This window comes from Macaca thibetana, chromosome 19 (genome assembly GCF_024542745.1).
Source record: "Macaca thibetana thibetana isolate TM-01 chromosome 19, ASM2454274v1, whole genome shotgun sequence".
Classification (NCBI taxonomy): domain Eukaryota; kingdom Metazoa; phylum Chordata; class Mammalia; order Primates; family Cercopithecidae; genus Macaca; species Macaca thibetana.
The window spans coordinates 30,677,606-30,700,043 of NC_065596.1; the positions used below are offsets into that span (position 1 = coordinate 30,677,606).

General features: G+C 49.4%; 2 protein-coding genes across 7 annotated transcripts in view; one reads left to right on the forward strand and one right to left on the reverse strand.

Annotated features, from left to right (window-relative positions):
* The window catches only part of VRK3 (VRK serine/threonine kinase 3), a 49,520-nt gene extending 48,472 nt beyond the window's left edge, over nucleotides 1-1,048 (reverse strand). For 3 of the 4 annotated variants that reach the window (XM_050771508.1, XM_050771505.1, XM_050771504.1), the window contains exon 1: nucleotides 993-1,048. Coding sequence is in view for 2 of the 4 variants with exons in the window: in XM_050771505.1 (XP_050627462.1) it covers nucleotides 993-1,046 (54 nt within the window). In the remaining 2 variants the exon portion in view is untranslated. Of the gene's footprint in view, nucleotides 1-912 lie in introns of all 4 variants that reach the window. The other variant, XM_050771507.1, reaches the window with a different exon arrangement.
* Nucleotides 1,049-1,547: 499 nt separating this feature from the next.
* Nucleotides 1,548-22,162, forward strand: ZNF473 (zinc finger protein 473). Of its 3 annotated transcripts, none has more exons than XM_050771455.1 (5): nucleotides 1,548-1,780; nucleotides 6,099-6,298; nucleotides 12,178-12,304; nucleotides 14,730-14,819; nucleotides 18,040-22,162. In XM_050771455.1, exons 2-5 carry the CDS (start codon nucleotides 6,290-6,292, stop codon nucleotides 20,427-20,429), a joined length of 2,616 nt encoding a protein of 871 aa, XP_050627412.1. In that variant the 5' UTR covers nucleotides 1,548-1,780; nucleotides 6,099-6,289; the 3' UTR covers nucleotides 20,430-22,162. The 3 variants fall into 3 exon arrangements, with proteins under 3 accessions (XP_050627412.1, XP_050627413.1, XP_050627414.1); XM_050771456.1 differs by having other exon boundaries at nucleotides 1,585-1,780; nucleotides 6,221-6,298; XM_050771457.1 differs by lacking the exons at nucleotides 1,548-1,780; nucleotides 6,099-6,298; nucleotides 12,178-12,304; nucleotides 14,730-14,819 and adding an exon at nucleotides 14,826-15,973.
* The last annotated feature ends 276 nt before the right edge of the window (nucleotides 22,163-22,438 follow it).

Genomic DNA, 22,438 nt, shown 5'->3' on the forward strand with positions numbered 1-22,438 from the left:
TCTCCATAAGCAAGTATATGATTTGCACAACAAAATCTTTAAAAATTCTAAATAGTCACACATCAGTTCAGAGTGGGTATTGCCAGCAAACAAGTTCAAAGCCAGGTGAGGTTGGGCTACCAGGTAAGTTGCAAAACAGAGAAAAAGATCTTTCAGTTTTTACAACGTTTTGGATTTTAAAGTCATAGATAAAGGATTGCAGACCTGTAAATACTCTTTAACATTTCTTTTTTAGTGTCTGGCATCCCCAGCCACCCTGAAAATGTGAATTAGCTGGGCAGGATTTTTGTTTTAGACACTGCTATAATAACGTGGGCTTGAGCAGTGCCTATTAGACTAGCACCGTTCAAGCCCCGGTTATAGTAGGGTAATATCGGTTGCACGGAGCCTTCCATATAGTAAACACTCAGTAAAAGTGGATGTGCTGAAGTCACCTATGCAATGGCCAGGTCAGGACTTGAAAGCCCAAGACTCCAACCCTCAGGCCAGTCTTTATCTTAATTTATTTGACTTACTCAACAAATGTTTAGTGAACAGCTGCTATGTGTCAACTACTGTATAGTGTTCCTCCTAGAAACTTCAGGAGACAACAGCAAAAAGGCTAAAGGTCAGACCCCACCCCAACGCAGGTGGGCGGTTGCCTAGGCGACAGAGACTCCCTTCGGCCCCATCCTCCATAGAAACCATGGGATGACTTAGATGCCAAGTTTGACAGCGGAGGAGCCAAAGGTGGCTTCGGAAGCTCAAGAGAAAGCCAGTGAATCCCGCGACCCGGAGCCGCTCTCATTCCGAACCCCAACCGCAGGGGCCCCCACCTCCCACAAAGGGTCGTGCTGACGTCACGGACACCCCAGCCGAGCTGCGGCTAGGGGGTCGGGGGACGTACGGCCACTCCGCCTCGGTTCCCCTCACCTCTTTACTTAGGGACGGGGTTGGGATTCTAGGCTTCTGCACCCTGACCCTTCGGATCCTCCGCAGTTACCGGGACTCACCTTCTCGGTTGCCCCGCGAAAACTTCCGCTGGGCGGAGAGCGCTGCGCGCGCATACTGAGCCTGTGGCGTCCGCGCACGCGCCGCGGACTTCCCGACGGCCCCTGGGCTTCGCCTACCTGGGAACTCCGTTTCCCAGAGGCCTCCGCGGCAGGCCCGCCCTCTGATTCCAGACAGAATGGGGATTATTCCGTCATTGCTCATCCCCCTCCCCACCGTTCTAGCCTCTTTGAAAGGCCTTCTGGTTCTACTGCGCATGTGTCAGTGTGAAACCAATCGGAATACACCGTAAGGCATCTCTCCACCAGTCAGAGGTCACATTACCACTTCTCCCGCCTCAACGTCGCCCCTTATTTCCGCGCGTTTTCTCAGAAATCCCGTCTCAACGCGTTTCCATGGCAACCTACCGCTTGCTCTTCGGAAGAGGGGAAGACTCCCAGTCATCTAGTAAAGGCAAGAAGCTAATTAGATGATTATTTAACAAGATAAAAATCTGGACTACAAACCCTGATGCCGCCTGGTCCTGATTCTGTTTCTACTCTACTCCCAGAGTGCTAAGGCTGAAGAAGCGAGAGGATATGGGAAGGCGAACGAAGTCGCCCGCACAGCCCTCTGGGAAATAGAGTCTTGGCGCTGGCGCGGAGGATCCTGGGTGCAGCCGCTCAGAGAAGCTTCTCGCGCGCAGAAAGTTACTGCGAAGAGGCGCGTGTGCGAGGAGTTGAATCTCCCGATCTCCCGCTCCCTCGAGGCTGGGGTTGCGTCTGTTGACGCGGCCGATTACAATCCCGAGGTACGGACACGCTGGGGTTGAGGGACTTGGGGGCTCGGTCCTTCCTGAGAGGTGACGGAATGGAAGTGGGGGCGACTGCGGCAAAGGGTGCGTCGTCTTGGGCGGCGGTTGCCTGGGTGGAGGTGTGAACCGTCTTTCACAGTCTGTTAGGAAAACCGCTCAAGGGCCGGGCACAGTGGATCACTCCTGTAATCCCAGCACTTTGGGAAGCCTTGGCGGGGGATCACTTGCGGCCAGGAGTTCCTCGAGCCCCCTGTCTCTACTAAAAATACAAAAATTAGCTGAGCATGGTGGCGGGCGCCTGTAATCCCAGCCACTCGGGAGGCTGAGGCAGGAGAATCGCTTGAACCCGGGAGGCGGAGGTTGCAGTGAGCCGAGATCGCGCCTGGGTGACAGAGCGAGACTACGTCTTAAAAAAAAAAGAAAGGAAGAAAAGCACCTTGGGAGGCCAAGGCGGGCGGATCGCTTGAGCCCAGGATTTCGAGGCTAGCCTGGGCCACATGGTGAAACCCTGTCTCTACAAAAAAAGAAAAAAATACAAAAATTAGCCGGGCTTGGTGGCGTGCGCCTGTAGTCGTAGCTAATTGGGAGACCGAGGTGGGAGGATTGCTTGAACCCGGGAGGCAGAGGTTGCAGTGAGCCGAGATGGCACCACTGCACTCCAGCCTGGGCGACAGAGCAAGACCCTGTCTCAAAAAGAAAAAGAAAAAAGAAAACCGCTAAAGGGGTTTCCAGCCCTCCCTGACGGCCCTGAGAGGAGTGATTCTGTTTTATTTTGGTTTTGGTTGGGGAAGGAGGGAAATGAGTTACCTGAAGTTGGCAGAATGAGTTACCTGAAGTTGGCGGATTTAGGCAGAATCATGCTGGAGGATGGATGAGAGTTCTTGGGGAAGTTGAAGTACTTAACATTTTCAGTATTTGAGCACTTTCTGTGTGCCAGGCGCCCTGCTGGAGTCCCTTTTCCTCTCCTGATCCCTGCAGCAGCACTGACACATAAGTGCAGGTCCCCTTGGCAACAAGGCAATCTTGGGAATCAGAATTTTTCAAATTTTAGAAAGCTAATAGGGTGTGTATTTTATAATTAGTCAGCACCCCCCCACCCCGAGGAATCTGGGCCAGTTCTTGGTCATAAAATGTTTCTATGGGTCAAGGTGTGGATATTCACACTTAGCAGAATATTAAGACCCTACATGGCCTGTGGCGATCCAGGTGAAGTTTTGCGGTCAGTTTATAAATCAAGTTCCGTTCTTTGGAGCATTTAAAGGACCGTGGATCTGTTGTATTTGTTCCATTTGGTACATGTGGAAACTGAGGCTTAGAGAAGGTAAATGATCTGGAAGGAGGTGCAAGACTCTCAGGCCCAAGGTTTTCAGCCCGATAATTGTTTGGCTTAAGTCACTCTGGGCTGGATGACCTTGGGCTCCACCTCTGGGCCCTCATTCCTTTCCTCCCAGGGCTAAGAGTATATGAGATGTGGACAGAATGTGATTTGGTAACTGCACACAGGGGTCTCAAGCTCAGCTGTCTGTGAGGGCCAGGCAGATAACATACAGGAAAGAAGAGAATTGGTCCAAGTGAGGCTGCGGGGCCTTGGAGAGCACTTGCCTCATATAAAGGGAGAGTTGTGTTTGTTTTTTTTTGTTGTTGTTCTTTGTTTGTTTGTTTTGGAGACAGAGTCTTGCTCTGTCACCCAGGCTGGAGTGCGGTCTCACTGGAACCTCCACCTCTCGGGTTGAAGCGATTCTCCTGCCTCAGCCTCCCAAGTAACTGGAATTACAGCCATGCACCACCACGGCTAATTTTAGTATTTTTGGTAGAGACGGAGGTTTCACCATGTTGACCAGGCTGGTCTCAGACTCCAGTTCAGGTGATCTGCCCACCTCGGCCTCCCAAAGTGCTGGGATTACAGGCATGAGCCACTGCACCCAGCCTCTTTTTAAACTTAAATTTATTTATTTATTTTTTTGGAGGCGGGATCTTTCTCTGTCACCCAGGCTGGAGTACAGTGGCACAATCATAGCTCACTGCAGCCTTGTGATCCTCCTACCTCAGCCTTCCAAGTAGCTGGGACTACAGGCATGTGGTACCACAACTTGCTTATTTTTAAATTTTTTTGTAGAAACAAGGTCTTGTTATGTTGCCCAGGCTGGTCTCGAACCCACTTCAGCCTCCCAAGGTGCTGGGATTATAAGCATCCCCCACTTGCCTAGCACTGGTCGGAGAGCTTTAAATGGGCTCCAGTGAACTAACTTCGTGGGATGTAGACCCAGTGTTGCCAAATCCTAGGGTGTTTCAGAAGTTGGAAACCTAATTTTTAGGTGAAATTTTCCAGTTTTCAAGTTTGAGACTAGTGAGCCATGCTTGAATTTTCTTTCAAAACATTCTGTCTGCCAACAAACATTATGGACCAAATATCTGTCAACTGAGTTATACTCATAGATTGGGGCTTAACCTCTGACATGTAAAAAAACTCATTGTTCAGTAGAATTAGCATTTATTGTAGGTCTACCATATTCCCATATCTGTAGTCTCAAAAATCTGGAAAACTCAGAACAAATTTTTTTTTTTTCATAAATTTAGTATTCATGCCTTACCTGAACTACTACAGGGTATTTTTTTAAAATATAACTTTAAATTATTCTACCTAGAATGAATAATTATTCCTTTCTCTAGAAATGGTAAAGTGTTCAATTATGAAGTGCAGCCTGATCCACACTGTGCTGAGATTTTGTTTTGTATTGTTTCTGTTTTTGAGACCGAGTCTTGCTCTGTCGCCCAGGCTGGAGTGCAGTGGCACAATCTCGGCTCACTGCAAGCTCCACCTCTTGGGTTCACACCATTCTCTCACCTCAGCCTCCCAAGTAGCTGGGACTACAGGCGCCCGCCATCACACCTGGCTAATTTTGTTTTTGTATTTTTAGTAGGGATGGGGTTTCACCGTGTTTGTTAGCCAGGATGGTCTCAATCTGACTTCGTGATCCGCCCGCCTCAGCCTCCCAAAGTGCTGGAATTACAGGTGTGAGCCACCACGGCCAGCCCTGCACTGGGATTTTAATGAAATATGCCATATATATATGCCATATCACCTTTTTAAAATAAAAGTTGAATGTCAAAGCACATCTGGTGTTGGAGTTTGAAGAATTTGTGGACTTGTGTCATTGTTAAGTGATCCGTGCTGCTTTGTGCTTTCAGCACTCCGCAGATATATGCCACTTGGTCCAGGCAATGGATACAAATGGGCAAAGATGTCTGTGGTACGATGTTTTGCATATTATGGGTCATGAAAATAACTGGGTGCAGTGACTATGTTTTTTTTTTTTTTTTTTTTTTTTTTTTTTTAGGAGTCTTGCTCTGTCGCCCACGCTGCAGTGCAGCAGTGGCGCGACCTCGGGTCACTGCAAGCTCTGCCTCCCGGGTTCACGCCATTCTCCTGCCTCAGCCTCCCAGGTAGCTGGGACTACAGGCGCCAGTCACCACGCCCGGCTAATTTTTTGTATTTTTAGTAGAGACGGGGTTTCACTGCGTTAGCCAGGATGGTCTCGATCTCCTGACCTGGTGATCCTACCTCGGCCTCCCAAAGTGCTGGGATTACAGGCTTGAGCCACCGCGCCTGGCCAAGTTGAAATATTTCTGTTGTAGAGATAGCGGCCAGGTGCGGTGGCTCACACCTGTAATCCTAGCACTTTGAGTGGCCGACGAGGGTGGCTTACTTGAGGTCAAGAGTTTGAGAACAACCTGGGCAACAAGTGAGATCCTGTCCCTACAAAAAGTGAAAAAGATTAGCTGGATGTGGTGGCACATGCTTGTAGTCCCAGTTACTTGAGAGACTGAGGTTGGATGATTGCTTAAGCCCAGGAGATTACAGCTGCAGTGAGCCAAGATTGTGCTGCTGTAGTACTCCAGCCTGGCAGCAGAGCAAGACCTTGTCTCCAAAAAAAAAAAAAAAAAAAAAAAAAAAAAAAAAAAAGGAACAGTTTTGGAGGCTGGTTTACGTGAACTCAGATTCTAGAGATGATAACCAGAAATCCCAGAAGCATTGTTCCATTGGTTCTTTAGACACCTTCATTCTGTCAACAACTGTAGGTGCTTTTACACCTACTGTTAAAGCACCTACTGTACACTAAGCGACACAGCAGTGAGCAAGACAGAAGTTCCCACTGCAGCCATAGACTTTCCTCACCAAATCTCCTAAACATGTTTTTACTGACTATGTTAGGTGCTAACAGTGGTGGCGAAGCTGTTCTGTAGGTTCTGAAGCACAGGGGAGATGTGGGGCTGGGGTAGCTTCAGTAAATACAGTTGTTGTTGTCCCCTGCAGGGAGACTCACATTGGGACTTGTCTTCCTCCTCCTGGACATTTTGGGGGCTCGGCAGCATGGACAGCGAGTCAGCCACGGGCGGAAGGGAGACTTTCTCACAGCTCCCTTGTGCTTCCCACAGCCCTGCCAGCCGGGAACACGGAGGGGAAGGAGGAGGAGCTTAAAAGAGGCTACTGAAGCCCAGTTGGCCATGACTGAGGTGAGTTGAATGTCACTCTGTCTTAATTGGTCACCCCCAAAGGCAGGAAAGTTGGCTTTCCTTTGTGGCCGAGGTGAGTTGAAGGCCGCTCTGTGTTAATCGGTCACCCCCAAAGGCAGGAAAGTTGGCCTGCCTTTGTTTTGGCCTCGCTGTCCCATGGTGGCTCCCAGGCGATCTTTTTTTTTTTTTTTTTTTTTTTTTTTTGAGACGGAGTCTCACTGTGTCTCCCAGGCTGGAGTGCAGTGGCGTGATCTCGGCTCACTGCAAGCTCCGCCTCCCGGGTTCACGCCATTCTTCCGCCTCAGCCTCCCAAGTAGTTGGGACTACAGGCGCCCGCCACCTCGCCCGGCTAGTTTTTTGTATTTTTAGTAGAGACGGGGTTTCACCATGTTAGCCAGGATAGTCTCGATCTCCTGACCTCATGATCCACCCGCCTCGGCCTCCCAAAGTGCTGGGATTACAGGCTTGAGCCACCGCGCCCGGCCCCAGGCGATCTTTTTTAAAGGAAAGCTCACATGCTGTTCTTTTCTGCTTGTACTCTTCTGGGAACCCCTATTGCTTATAGGATAAATTCCAGGTTTTTCAGCCTTCCTGTGTGTTCTAGGTTCTACCCACCTTTGCACCATCTTCTCCCATTTCTCTAGATGACCAGTACTCCCTTTGGCCTAGTAGTAAAACTTGATTCTGTACTTTCCAGCAGCTTCCCTGCCTTTGCTCAGGTTGCGTCCTCTGCTGGAATCCCCTGCCCCTTTTCCATCTGGTAATGTCTCCACAGCCTTTAAGACCCGGCTCAGTTCCCCAACCCTTCCCTAGGCACTCAGCACTTTCCCACTCTGACCTTCCATAGCGCCCCCTGCTGCCTCCACTGTAGCACAGATCCACCTAGATATGGATGTTCCTGCCCATACCTGTCATCCCGACCAGACTAGATGCTCCTTGGGGACACGAACTGATGGGGATTCATCTCTGGGTCCCCAGGGCCCAGCACAGGCCAGGCACTCAGGAAGCCTCATGAGGTATTAGGTGAATGTATGAATGAATCAATGAATGATGCATGAAACCATCTATCTGGTAAATATCTGTTCATCCTTAGTGATCCAACTTTAATGACCTCCCCTCCAGGAAGCTTTCCCTGACCTCAAGGCAATGGCCTCCCTCCTTCCTCTGGCCCACACAACCCTCGATACCTCCCTGTGCCACAGTCCTACCTCCCTCATGTCTCTTCATCAGACCATGAGCTCCATGAGGCCAGGAACCAGGTCTGACACACATCCGTGTCCCTAGTGCCCACAGTGTGGTCTGGCACACAGGGTAAATGGTTGCCACATATGTGCTCTGACCTTGTCACTTTCCTGTGGCTCCCCAGTGCCTCAGGCATCAAGTCCGCCCCTGTCTTCCCATCTCCTCCATCACTGAGACCAGAGGCCCTTGTCCAGCACAGTCTGGGAGTGTGAGGAAAGGAAGCCCCTCAAAGGTCCTCTGTGATCTGGCTCCTGCTGAAAATACTGCTCGACTGGTACTTTTTTTTTTTTTTTTTTTTTTTTGAGACGGAGTCTCGCTCTGTCGCCCAGGCTGGAGTGCAGTGGCCGGATCTCAGCTCACTGCAAGCTCCGCCTCCCGGGTTTACGCCATTCTCCTGCCTCAGCCTCCTCAGTAGCTGGGACTACAGGCGCCCGCCACCTCGCCCGGCTAGTTTTTTTTGTATTTTTTTAGTAGAGAAGGGGTTTCACCGTGTTAGCCAGGATGGTCTCGATCTCCTGACCTCGTGATTCGCCCGTCTCGGCCTCCCAAAGTGCTGGGATTACAGGCTTGAGCCACCGCGCCCGGCCTCGACTGGTACTCTTGACAGGATATAGACAGCAACAGTTTCTATTATAAGTGTCAGAAATCGACTTACGCAGTCAGGAGACTACTAATTATATAACCAAAAGTCCAGAGGTAGGGCTGTCATCATCTGCAAGTGTGATTGGGACTCAGTTTATTGTCCCCACCTTGAACCTCGCTTAGTATGGGTTCCATCGTTGATGAGCTCCTTCCCTTGTCCCAAAACAGCTATCAGGACCACGTGCTGCTTTGCCTCCTTCGACAAGTATTTACTCTGTGCCTGCCATGTGTGGGCTTTGTTATAAGTCTGGACTAGGGAAACAGTTTAGGTGGTTCCTGTCCTCATGAAGCTCGCGTTATTGCGAGTGACAGTGTATAAGCTTGCTAGGGCTGCTGTCACAAAGTACCACACACTGGGTGGCTGAAAACAACAGAAATGGATGGTCTCGCAGTCCTGGAGGCCAGAAGTCTGAGATCAGGGTGTTGGCAGGGCTGGATCCTTCTGAGGCTGCAAGCCAGGCCTCTCCCCTATCTTTTGGCAGTTTGCTGACCAGCTTCAGTGTTGCTTGGCCTAGAGAGGCATCACCCCAATCTCTGCCTTCACCTTCCCAGGATGTTCTCCTCGTATCTTCACATTGTTTTCCCTCAGCCTGTGTTTGTCTTTTTGTCCCCATTTCTCCTGTTTATAACAACTTCAGTCATGTTGGATTAGGACCCACCCTGGTGACCTCATCTCAGCTTGATCACCTCTGTAAAGACCCCATTTCCAAATAAGGGCAAATTGTGAGGTACTGGGGATTAGAACTTCATTGTATCTTTTTGGAGGGTTACAGTTCAACCCATACCACACAGTAAAATGCATGAAGTAAATCACAGAATGCAGGCAGTATTAACGATTACGGAAGAAAGGGATAGGGAGACCTGGGGTGGATTTGTTTTATATAGAGGGGTCAGAGAAGGCCTCATGGAGAAGAGGCATTTAAGCAGAGAACTGAGGGACACAATCTTGACTGTAAGATGGGAGCTGGCAGGTGTGTTCGGGGAGCAGCAAGGAAGCAGGTGGGGCTGGAGCAGAGTGGATGTGCAGGAAAGGGGGAGAAGGTAAGCCCTGAGGGATAGCTGGGGCCTGATCTTTAGGGCCCTGGAGATCATTGTATGGCCTTTGTCTTTAAATGCGACGAATTCGGAGGCCATTGGAGTGTTTGGAGCAGAGGATGGACGGGATCTGTTGTAAGTAGAAACAGGATCCCCGTGGCTCGTCTACCCAATTCCTGCTTAGCATCACATTGGGACGACTGTTTCAGGATCTTGCTGCTGCTGTAACAAATCACACAAACCTGGGGGCTTAAAAACAACACAAATTTATTATTTCACAGCCTCTAGAACTATAGGAAATAAATTTCCTTTCTTTATAGATGACCCAGTTACAGCAACAGAAGATGGACTAATACACTGTGTGACTTGGAGAAAGTGGCTATTTGGGCCTTGATTTTGTTTTCTATAAATTGGGGATAATCCTGCCTCAGAAAGGAGTCAGGCAGTTTAGTGACTCACTGCACCTAAAGCATTGAACCATTGCCGGCATGCAGAATGCTCTTGGCCAAAGAAGGGCCTTTGCAGTCAGATGCCTGGAGGGTTGGGCTGGGCAGTGTGAGCCAGAGTGGAATTGCCCCCTTGTGGAGCTCTTGCTTTGTGCTAAGTACTGTGCAGTCACCTCCCAGCAGTATTTCAGTTGCTTCCTGTAGCAGCCCTGATGAGATGGGACTCATTGGTCCCATTTCACTAGGGGAGCAGGAATTGGGGCCACAAGAGACATGCAGCTTACTCGCCAGTAGTCACTCATAAGTGAAGGCAGTAGGGCCAAACCTCAAAGCCAAACAACTAAAGAGAGGTGGTTTTCATTCTTCCTTAAAATGTGCTGTGTGTGCACGTGCGCATATGTGCCTGTGCCCACGTTGATGGAGATTTGGAAGAGAGACAGCAGTCATGGTTTCACCTAGAGATGGGGTGTGTGGGGGCAGGCTTTCACGTTTTATCGTCGGTACTTCTCAAGCATTTGAATTTTTATCCTAAACACCCATTAACTGGCTAGGTACAGTGGCTCATGCCTGTAATCCCAACACTTGAGGAGGCAGGGGCAGGAGGATCGCTTGAGGCCAAGAGTTCTAGACCAGCCTGGGCAACATGGCAAGACTCCTACTCTACCAAACAAACAAACAAACAAACAAAAAATTAGCTGGGTCTGGTGGCACATGCCTATAGTTCTGGCTACTTGGAGGCTGAGGCAGGAGGATTGCTTGAGCCCAGGAGGTCGAGGCTATAATCGTGGCACTGCACTCCAGACTGGGCAACACTGTGAGACTCTCTGTTTCTCTCTCTCTCTACATATACATAATATATATAATAAGTTATATATAAAATTTACAAATTACCAGATTTATAAATTACCATAATTTATAAATGATAGAAAGAAACCGATTCCTTATAGTGAAAACTAGCAAATAAAAGGAGAGTCAAGCATTTACCCTACCTGTCCTATATGAACTCTTCCACTGACTAGCCAAATAATAGAAAAATTTTTCTTTTTTTTAGGCAGGGTCTCACTGTCACCCAGGCTGGAGTGCAGTGATGCGATCACAGCTCACTGTAGCCTTGACTTCCTTGGGCTCCTGTGATACTCTCACCTCAGCCTCCTGAGTAGCTGGGACTACAGGTGCATATGTAAATTATAATATATAAAAATATATAATTATATATGAAGTAAAATTATATAGAATACATATCTATATTATATATACATCATATGATGTATAAATATACACTATATACACGCACACATACACATAAATAATAATAAACACCTATTAACTAGGAAAGTTTTAAAATGAAAGATGGCATCACTAAAAGTTGGACAACCAGATAAGAGCCTTAGGTAGTCATGGGGCCTAAAGTGGACCTGGTACCACCTGTGAGTGGGTCTTTCCCCCAGAGGCTGTACTGACTCAGTCAGGCCTCTGCTCCCCTGACCAGCTCACAGGAAATGCGCAGCCAGAGGAGCAGCCAGGTGATACTGCATAGAAGCAGCTCGCCACATTCAGAACGTGGGATCTCAAATCAGGAGCATGGAGGATGAAGAAGGCACAGGGGTACAGCTGTAGATTTTACAACCTCAGAGCCACATCAGTTACATGCAGGGTATGGGCTCCCCTGGATTCTGATTGAGACAAGCTAGCTATAAAGACACACCACTAGGCTGGGCACGGTGTCTTATGCCTGTAATCCCAGCACTTTGGGAGGCTGAGACAGGCAGATCACGAGGTCAGGAGTTCGAGACTAGCCTTGCTCACATGGTGAAATCCTGTCTCTACTTAAAAATGCAAAATTAAAATTAGCTGGGCGTGGTGGTGTGCACCTGTAATCCCAGCTACTCAGGAGGCTGAGGCAGGAGAATCGCTTGAACCCGAGAGGCAGAGGTTGCTGTGAGCCGAGATCGTGGCATTGCACTCCAGCCTGGGCAATGGAGTGAGACTTTGTCTCAAAAAAAAAAGAAGGGACACCACTGAGACGTCAGCCTAATCTGTATACAGATTTCGAATGTGGTCTAGGTGTTCTAACTAAGTAAGGAGTTACTGCTCATACTGAAGTATTCACAGGTGAAATCAGATGACCCCTGGTGATGGGTTCATGGTTGTTAATTATATACATCTCTCTACTTGTATGTATGTTTGAAAATTTACAAAATAAAATCTTGAATGAACACTAAAAAAAAAGCAAAAGTGTGAAATAAATAAGATTTTTAGGACCAGACAGACCTGGGTTCCGTCTCACCTGTGTTAACCTTGGTTGACATTCTGTCCTCTGGTCAAGACTCCTTTTCTTTGCCTACAAAATACAGGGGTTTCCAGTCTCTTACGTCTCAAGATTCTTGTGAGGCTGAGGATGGGATGGTTTTTGCCAAAGGCCTGGCAGATTGAGGGCTGGGGGTGCCCTGAGTGAGCTGTTGGGCTCCTCCCTGACCCCAGCCTCTGAGTGACCAATAGTGTATTGTGTTTCAGGAATTTGTGACCCTCAAGGACGTCGGCATGGACTTCACCTTGGAAGATTGGGAGCAGCTCGGGCTGGAGCAGGGGGACGTGTTCTGGGACACAGCGTTGGACAACTGCCAGGACCTCCTTCTGCTGGGTGAGTGTTCCCTATCCCCAGGGGCCTACTCACTGTCCTGCTTGGTGATCACCTGTGCTCTCCCCCAGCCACAGGGTGAAATCCTGGGCTCCTCTGAATCCGCATGACCTAGCCCAGCAGTTCTCAGCTGGCCAAGGAGACATTGGCAATGTGTGGAGACATTTTTGATTGTTACTTCTTGGGCCAGCAGCGTGCTGCTAACATCTAGCCGGTGGAACCCGGGGAGGCTGCCACACATCCTGCTGTGCACAGGAGAGCCCCACAACCAAGGACTGGCCTATGCCAGTGTCAGTAGTGCTAAGCCTGGGAAACCCTGCTCTGGCCCCATCTGCCTCCCCAGCCTCGTCTTCACCACTTTCCTGCTTGTAGTCAGTCATTCTTCAAGCTGAGACTTCAGGGTCTTCCTGTTGCCCTCCCCTCTGCCTAAGTGGCTCTCAGGGCTTACCTTCTTCAATCTGACCTGGGACCCTGTGAGAACTCCATATCTCCTCTCCTGCTCATCTTGGCCATCGCTCCATCACGTTCTAACTACCATTTTATCATCAGAGCGGGAGCCGTGTGAGGACAGGTGTCCCCAGTGTCCCCAGTGTTTGGAACAAACAGTTCCTGCTCCAGGGCCCAGCGGACAGCTCTAAATTAATGGAACGATTGAGTAGCAGCTCTTCGGACTTGCTCGTTCAATCCTCCAGTCACCCCACGAGGAAGCTGGGTTGTCCCTCTTGTGCTGAATGGTCTGAAACTGAGGTTGAAAGAGAGGCAGTCACCTTCCCAGCTGTGCCAGTGTCCCCAGGACACCCACAGCTCCAGTGATTGACTAGGATTCCCAGGACTCAGCCTGTGGTCAGACTCATGGCTAAGACTGACTACAGTGAAAAGAGTCAGAGCAGTCAGCAAAGGGAGGAGGTACATGGGGCAAAGTCCAAGGGAGCCAGGCACAAACTTCCAGAATTCTCTCTCAGGGGAGTCACATGGGACATGCTTAATTCCCCCAGCAATATTGTAGAATGTGATATCTTGTGTGAATGCTGTCCACCAGGGAAGCTCATCAGAGACTCAGGGCCAGGGTTTTTACTGGGGTCTGGTCACGTGGTCCCCTTTGCCTGGCACATACCAAAACTGCAGACTCCCAGGAGGAAAGCAGGTGTAAGCCACAGTGTTTGCAGAGTTTAGGTCCAGGGAGCGTGTCTCTCCTGTTCTGGAGACATGGGGTACCTGCCTGAAATCCAGCCTTGCCAGCAGACCTTTCCCAGGAGAGCAGCCAGCCTGCTGTGTCGCCCTCTTCTGCACACCAGTGTCACACAGTGAGAGAGCAGCAGGGCCCAGACTCCAGCTAAGGTCTGTGCAGCCCCAAGGCCACATCACCCCAGCTCCCCATCAGTGTCACCTCATTAGCTCATTTTGCCTCTCTGTTGCCTCAGTTCTTTCTTTTTGAAGAACCAGGAAAATAATTTACTTCAAAAGATGAAAGCAGTAAAAGATAACACACTGTGGAAACTGTCATTTGATAGAATCTCATCACATTGGGGCAGACTTTCTCCAGACTGACCAGTGTGTGCTAAGAAGCATGTAATGAGAGGTCCTACCTCAGTGTCGTTTTGAATTTTTAAACTACAGCCCACAGTAAGAAGTGTGTTTACCTCGACTGCCCCTTCACCCATTTGCGTGTATGTATGAGTAGTGTATCCGTGTCCTATTGCTGCTGTTACACATAGCACAAACGCAGTGGCTTCCACCAGCACGCTTGTATTATGTTACAGTCCTGGAGGCCAGGAGTTCCAAATGCATGTGGCTGGGCTGGAGGCGAGGTGTTGGCAGGGCCATGTTCCTTCTGGAGGCTCCAGCACATGCAGTCCTCTCCTGGCCCGTTGCCAGCTTCTGGAGGTCACCTGTATTGCTTGACTCATGGCCTCTCAGTCTTCAAAGCCAGCAGTGGCGTTTTCTCCGCTGTAGCCTGTATCCCTCCTGGATGGTGACTCTGGTCCCTTACTTGGGGAAGCTTGTGGAGGGTAGGGCTCAGGACTGCTTGGACCCTGGGACCCTGACATCTTCTGTCCTTGGCCCATGGAGGCCTCAGGCGTTGTGTGGCCCATGGCTCAGTGAGTGAATCATGAATGGCTAAGGAAGTGCGTGCCTCTCCACCTGGCAGATTCTGCCCATTAAAGAGCTGTCACAAGTCCTTGTGTCCCCAGCCCCAGCTGTCACAGCTTTGATCACCCTGGATTGTGATTGTTTGGTTCCCTCTCTATCACTGGACTGGGAACCCTACAGGACAGGCATCCCCAGAGGCGCCCAGGCAGCACCTGGCCCACAGGAACCATGTGCAGGATAAAGCATAGAAAAGTCAGGAGAGCCAGGAGGTTCTCACTGAGTGTCTGGATGACCCTCCATGTCCTGGTTAGATGACAATGCTGTTCTCTCCCTGCAGACCCCCCAAGACCCAACCTGACCTCCCACCCAGATGGCGGTGAAGATCTGGAGCCTCTGCCAGGAGGAAGCCCAGAAGCAATGGGCCCTGGTGAGTGGATGGAGAGGGGCCCCCTGTGTACCTTCTGTCCTCCAGACCTCCATCCTGGGGCTGCCGCCAGCTCTCCCACAGGTCTACCCAGACATTACAACGCTCAGCTTCAGGACTTCACTCGCCACTCGCCGGCTTCCACCCCCTCATCCTGGGAGCTGGGGGCGATCCGGACATTTTTATAGTCCCTCACTCTGGTGTCTCTCCACCTTGCCCTTCAGCACAGGGCTATCCTGGTGCCTCTCCGCAGCTCCTCTTCTTCCACACTCAACAAGGAGACGCCCTCCACTCTCTGAGTTGGTCTCTACTTTCCTGCCTTGTGCTCCCTGGGTGTGTTGACCCTCATTCTACTTCTTTTACCTCCTTTCCTTCAGGTCCATTTTTCCTTCCTATCCCTGGGGCACAGCAAATGGCCACATTAGGGAGTAACTTAAGCCTAGGCCTGAATGCTGCCGAGAGCATCTGCCCTGCCATCTCCCAAGCCAGGGTTCCTCCAGGTGGATCAGGTTAGGTGGTGAGGATTCCTGGGGTGTTTCCCATGGTAGAGACATCCCCAGTAGGAGAAAGCAGAGGCAGCTGCCTCGCCTGGCATGGGAGGCTTCTCTCCTTGTTTCTTTATCTGCATGAGAAGCAGGGCCCCGAGCCAGAGACCACAGGAGTCTCAGGCTGTACCCAACCCAGTCAGTCTGTAGCTCCCTTCTTGGCTCACCACACTCAAGCTCGTGTACCTGAGGCCTCTGCAGCCTCCTGTTCAGCACATCAGTGTCCCTCGTAGGTGACTAACCCATGCACAGGCTCTCACAACCTCTGCTTTCTGTTTCTGTCACCTCAGCATAGTGGCTGTTTCCAAGCATGGGTAGCCGTGCCTTTACTAACAAATGTACCTCCATATCCTCTAGTAGTGACACTCGAGTTGCAGTTACCACGTAAGCGTCTTTCCCCTTTAACGGTGTGCCTCTCTTGGAAGCAGGGCTTAGCTGATTCACCCTGTATTCCCAGCTCCTGACATCATGCTTGGCACATAAGGGGTGCCTATTACATGTCTGTCGGTGCATTTGAGGCAGGGGGAACAACATGAGCACCGGTGTGGTGAGGAGAGTGAGCTGGATATCTGGGAGAGATGAGCAGAGGCAGAGGTGACAATTCAGAACAAGGTGTGATTTCAGAAGGCTTTCATTTGCAAGTTTTAATTCCAGGTGGAGAGACTTAAGCAGTCTCATAGATACTCAGATGGTGAGCCAAGAACTGCAGAAGGGACAGGCTGGAAAAGGTATGATGATGGAGGAGAGGAGAGATGGGGAGACTGGAGAGCATACAGCAGAGCAGTGACATTCATGTTTTGTGAAGGATCCCAGAGAGCATACAGCTTGGTAGTTAAGAATATGGGGGCCAGGCATGGTGGCTCATACCTGTAATCCCAGCACTTTGGGAGGGCAAGGCAGGCAGATCACTTGAGGTCAGGAGTTCGAGACCAGACTGACCAACATGCTGAAACTCCGTCTCTACTAAAAACACAAAAATTAGCTGGGCGTGGTAGTAGGCGCCTGCAGTCCCAGCTACTCAGGAGGCTGAGGCAGGAGAATCACTTGAACCCGGGAGGCAGAGGTTGCATTGAGCTGAGATCGTGCAGCACTTTAGCCTGGGCAACAGAGCAAGACTCAATCTCCAAAAAAAAAAAAAAAAAAAAAAGATATATATATGGGGTCAGAGGGGTTCAAATCCTCATTCTGCTGTTCACTTAGCTTTAAGAAGCAGAAACGTGCCTACCTTATGGGAGGTTGTCGAGTGTAAGAGAGTGCCTGAGGCACTCCTGCCTGTGAGTAAGCATGCCATGAATGGGATTTACTGTCTGTGAATCTGTCCCGTGGCTGCCGCTGTGGCAGTGGATGGATGAGCAGTGGAAGGTCCCCGTTAAAGAGCTTACCTTCTGGTAAGGGTCAGGGGTCAGACCCTTTCATAACTTGTCAAGGTGGAGGATGGTAAGTGCTCAGCTGTTTTTCAGAGAATATAGGGCAGGGGACTTAAAGCAGAATGGGGATGGGGTTGTCAGGGAAGCCTTTCAGAGGAGGGTGATACTCAAGCTGGGTATTAAAAGACTTAGAGGAGTTAGCCCAGGAAGTGCCATCCAGCATGAGGGACCATTAAAAGCACAGAGGAGAAAGTCTGGTAGATTTAGGGAACCGCAAGAGTTCTATGAGGTCAGCACAAAGAGCGCTGGGCTGATACACTCATTTCTCTTCTCCAGGCAGGAAGCCCTGGAAGGGTTTAATCAGAGGAGTGATATAGTCAGATCCATTTTTTTTTTTTTTTTTTTTTTTTTTTTTTTGAGACGGAGTCTCGCTGTGTCTCCCAGGCTGGAGTGCAGTGGCGTGATCTCGGCTCACTGCAAGCTCCGCCTCCCAGGTTCACGCCATTCTCCCGCCTCAGCCTCCCAAGTAGCTGGGACTACAGGCGCCCACCACCACGCCCGGCTAGTTTTTTGTATTTTTAGTAGAGACGGGGTTTCACCATGTTAGCCAGGATAGTCTCGATCTCCTGACCTCGTGATCCACCCACCTCGGCCTCCCAAAGTGCTGGGATTACAGGCTTGAGCCACCGCGCCCGGCCCAGATCCATTTATTAAAAAACCCTTTAGGGCTAGCGTGGAAGACTGGAGAGAGAGACAGACAGACAGAGACAGGAGACCAATGAGCAGCCTGGTGTCAGATGGAGTCAGTGATAAAGAGAGGAGAGGAAGGGAGTTGAGACATTTCGATAGAGACCAAATGAAAATAGTGCCAAGTTGAGGGAGAGGTAGGGAGGAGGTTGACTCCTAGGATTCTAGCATGGAGAACTGGATGGATGGTGGAGTCAGGGGAGTGGGGTGTTGTCTGGTATAGAGGATGCAGGATATGGGGAGGAAGATTTTGGTGACAGTGCAGGATAGAGTGGAGAGTAGAAGCAGGTGAGTCCAGGCGACTTTTTAGGGAACTTGGTCAGTCACCTAGGTGTGAAGGTAATGGTCGGATCTCCCTCCTTGTTGAACCCCTATGGTTTCCCAGCTCCCCTGTTGACCCTCCTGGGAATGGGCTCTCTCTGTTTTCTGTGATGCTAGTTCCACATGGGTCACCCCTTTGGGTCCCTTAATGGATAGGCTGGACTCAAGATCCATCACCCCTACTTGCTCTTGTCTGTGTTCTCACCCTTGGTGAACAGGAGACATTTGCACTTACTCTTTCAGATGCGACTGAGACCAAGAACTCTCCTCTGATGGAGGATTTCTTGGAAGAAGGATTCTCCCAGGAGATTATAGAGATGTTATCCAAGGATGGCTTCTGGAACTCCAATTTCGGAGAAGCCTGTGTAGAGGACACCTGGTTAGATGGTTTGCTAGGCGATCCAGAAAGTCTTCTGAGGTCTGATGTTGCCACCAATGGGGAAGGTCCCACGGAATGCAAGAGTTATGAATTAAAGAGAGGCCTCAGTCCTGTGTCCACCCTTTCCACGGGAGAAGATTCCATGATACATAATGTTTCTGAAAAGACCCTCACACCAGCTGAGTCTAAGGAACATAGGGGTGCGTTTGACTCCTACTTGGACCACAGCCAGCAGGATTCTGTTCAGGAAGGGGAGAAACCATATAAATGTAGTGAATGTGGGAAAAGCTTCAGTGGGAGTTACCATCTTACCCAGCACTGGATTACTCATACTGGGGAGAAACCCACTGTCCATCAAGAGTGTGAGCAAGGTTTTGACCAGAATGCTTCCTTTTCTGTGTATCCGAAAACTCACACGGGCTACAAATTCTATGTATGTAATGAATATGGGACAACTTTTAGTCAGAGTACAAATCTGTGGCATCAGAAAACTCACACTGGAGAAAAACCATGTAAGAGTCAATACAGTGACGACCCACCCAGTCATGACACACAGCCTGGTGAGCATCAGAAAACTCACACAGACAGTAAGTCCTACAACTGTAACGAATGCGGCAAGGCTTTCACCCGGATCTTTCATCTTATTCGGCACCAGAAGACCCACACTCGGAAACGCTATGAATGTTCCAAGTGCCAGGCGACCTTCAGCTTGAGAAAACACCTCATCCAACATCAGAAAACTCACACTGCAAAAACTACCTCTGAGTGTCGGGAGTGCGGGAAGACTTTTCGGCAGAGTTCGCTGCTCATTGAACACCAGGCTCTTCATACTGGAGAGAAGCCTTATAAGTGTAACGAATGTGGGAAATCCTTCAGCCATAACTCTACCCTAAAGATCCATCAGAGGGTTCACAGTGGAGAGAAGCCTTACAAATGCAGTGAGTGTGGGAAGGCCTTCCGCCGGCACACTCACCTTAATGAACATCGGCGAATTCATACAGGCTACAGACCCCACAAATGTCAGGCATGCATCAAGAGTTTCAGCCGGCCCTCACATCTGATGCGACATCAGGCCATTCACACTGCAGAAAAGCCCTATCGCTGTGCTGAATGCAAGGAGACTTTCAGCGATAACAGTCACCTTGTGCAACACCAGAAAATGCACACTGTCAAAACCCCGTATGAATGCCAGGAGTGCGGAGAACGCTTCATCTGCAGCTCAACGCTGAAGTGCCACCAGAGTGTTCACACAAGAGAAAAACAAGGATTTGTTGTGAGTGGGAAGATCTTGGATCAGAACCCACAACAGAAAGAGAAGTGCTTTAAGTGTAACCAATGTGAGAAAACCTTTAGCTGCGGCAAATACCTAACTCAGCATGAGAGGATTCACACCAGCGGGGTGAAGCCCTTTGAGTGTGACCAGTGTGGGAGAGCCTTTGGCCAAAGTACTCAGCTCATTCACCATCAAAGAATCCACTCTAGAGTGAGGCTGTATAAATGGGGTGAGCAAGGGAAAGCCATCAGCAGTGCCTCCCTTCTCAAACTTCAGTCCTCCCACACAAAGGAGCACCCTTTTAAATGTAACGAATGCGGAAAGACCTTCAGCCAAAGTGCACACCTCTCAAAACATCAGTTAATTCATGCTGGAGGGAATCCCTTTAAATGTAGTAAGTGTGACAGAGTCTTCACCCAGCGAAACTACCTTGTTCAGCATGAGCGAACTCATGCCAGAAAGAAGCCCTTGGTGTGTAATGAATGCGGGAAAACGTTCCGTCAGAGCTCGTGCCTTTCTAAGCATCAGAGAATTCACTCAGGTGAGAAGCCCTATGTATGTGACTACTGCGGGAAAGCCTTCGGCCTGAGTGCGGAGCTTGTCCGCCACCAGAGAATTCACACTGGAGAAAAGCCTTATGTTTGTCAGGAGTGCGGGAAAGCCTTCACCCAGAGCTCATGCCTTTCTATTCACCGGAGAGTTCATACTGGGGAGAAGCCCTATATATGTGGTGAATGTGGGAAAGCCTTTGCCCAGAAAGCAAATCTAACACAGCACCAGAGAATTCACACTGGCGAGAAGCCTTACTCCTGTAATGTGTGTGGCAAAGCTTTTGGCCTCAGTGCCCATCTCAACCAGCATCTGAGAGTTCACACCCAGGAGACACTTTATCAGTGTCAACGTTGCCAGAAAGCCTTTCGGTGCCACTCGAGCCTCACCCGCCATCAGCGTGTACACAACAAGCAGCAATACTACCTGTAGCCATTGGGTGGCAGCAGAGTCCCAGAATATGAGACTTCATCCGATGTGGAAAGTTGGAAACCATCCATCCTATTGCAAGTTTCTCTCCAAATAAATACATCTAAAGATTGATTAGAAAGTTTGTGAACATGTTTCATTACAACAGTGAAAACACAAAAATGGAGAAGCTGTACAACGTCAGGATACAGAGGTAGGCTCTGGAGCCAGTCTACCTGAGTTAAGTTCCACCTCTGCCATCTACTACCTAAGTGACCTTGGGAAAGTCAGAAAAATCTCTCAGGGCCTCGGTGTCCTCATCTGTAAAATGGGCATCACCTACCTCAGAGGGCTTTTCTGAGGATTAAATACATAAATGTGGAGCACTTAGAACTGATGGCCAGCACATGAGGACTCACCAAGTGTAAGCCACAAATACACATCAGCCATAGCACAAATATACTCGTGTTATAAGAAAGGAATTAGTAATCTGTGTTTACTGTAGTTAATGTTCTTACAATGTATCGCTTTTAATTTAAGTTTTCCTTTTTTGAAGTTTTTCTCCAGCACCTTACTCTTCTTAAATGCCTGGCCTTTTTTGTCCCTTTATCTCTCTTTCCTGTTTTTTTTTTTTTTCTTAACCCCCAGAAAGCCAAAAAGAACATGTAAACTCCTAACCTCAACTAGCTACAACCTTCCACTCCTAACCTCCCAAGCGTCTCGCTCAGAGAGGACTCCCTATCCCACAAACACATGCTTCCTCTTCCCATGACCTTCCTCCGTTTAACAGTGTTGGCTATGCAGTAAGACACCCAATTTGTCATGGGAGTTGACACCAAAACACAGCTGGATTCATTCAGGAAAGCTGTGTTGATCAAGGTGTTAACCGCATATGAAACAACCCATATGGAAGACATGCTTGGGGGTCAAACCTGTGGTGTGTGGAAGTGACCGCTGGGATGTCATCATTCACTATTTATCCAAGACAGCCGCTCACCAGGCAATATGCTAGGCTCGGGGGCGGGTGGTATCAATACACTATGCACTGCTACTACTCTGAAGCTTCTGGAATCAGAGAAATGAATGAACCCATTTTCATAGACGATTGCTGTTAGTTGACAAGTGACATCTTAAAAATGCCCCATTCCCTCATGTCACAGGGAGTTCTGGGATCACCAAGGAGTGTTGGAGAGTCCAGTGAGATGGAGCCACACAACCAGTTCCCTCCTGACAGTGTCTTGTCAGCTCTGGGCGTCTGTGCCCTACCACTAAGTGGCTCAGTCACATTTGCTGACACAGTAGTCTTATGAAAAGCACTGGCCACATACTTTCAATGCCTTTCAGATTTTAGGTGCTTCAAATGGTTAGGGGGTAAGTGCTCTGTACCCTTGGGCTCTTCAAGTCTTGCACCTGGAGTTCTGCTGGTTAAGTTTGTTAAACTTAGTTGAAACTGGGAACCTGTTGGCTAACCATTGGGCCCTTATGCTGTTTTTCAAATGGCTGCAACATTTAACTTCTTGCACATGGTTCCCGTCCTCTGGAGCTCTGTCTTGTCTGGGAGATGGGCATGTTACATACCAAAAGAGTGGACAAAGTGTTGCATGGCTGGAATACAATGGGGACTCTGGAAAACTGGCAGCCATTGGGGGTGGGGGACAGTCTATAAATCAGTCACCTGTGTTGCTGCAGGCCATGGTAGAAACGCCCTCCATGTGTGCATATTTGTTGGTTCTCTGATTAAAGTTTTGAATCTAAAAGCATTGATTCCTTCTCTCAGCCTGCTGCCATGCAGCCACGCATCAGTCCCTGCCTGCCAGGCCTCACGTCTTTGTGGAGGAGGGCTTCTGATGGTGATCATTGGCCAGTAAGAAACAGCTCAGTCTGTTTTCCCGCTGTCTGGGCGGGGCATGCGCCACTGAGGAGGCACACAAGTTCACCTGGTCCTCAGATGCATCATCAAACAACACTTTTCAGTCTGTGTGTGAGCCTAAGTCATCAAGGAGAGAGCACAGGCAGCCTGCAGTTCACTCTTC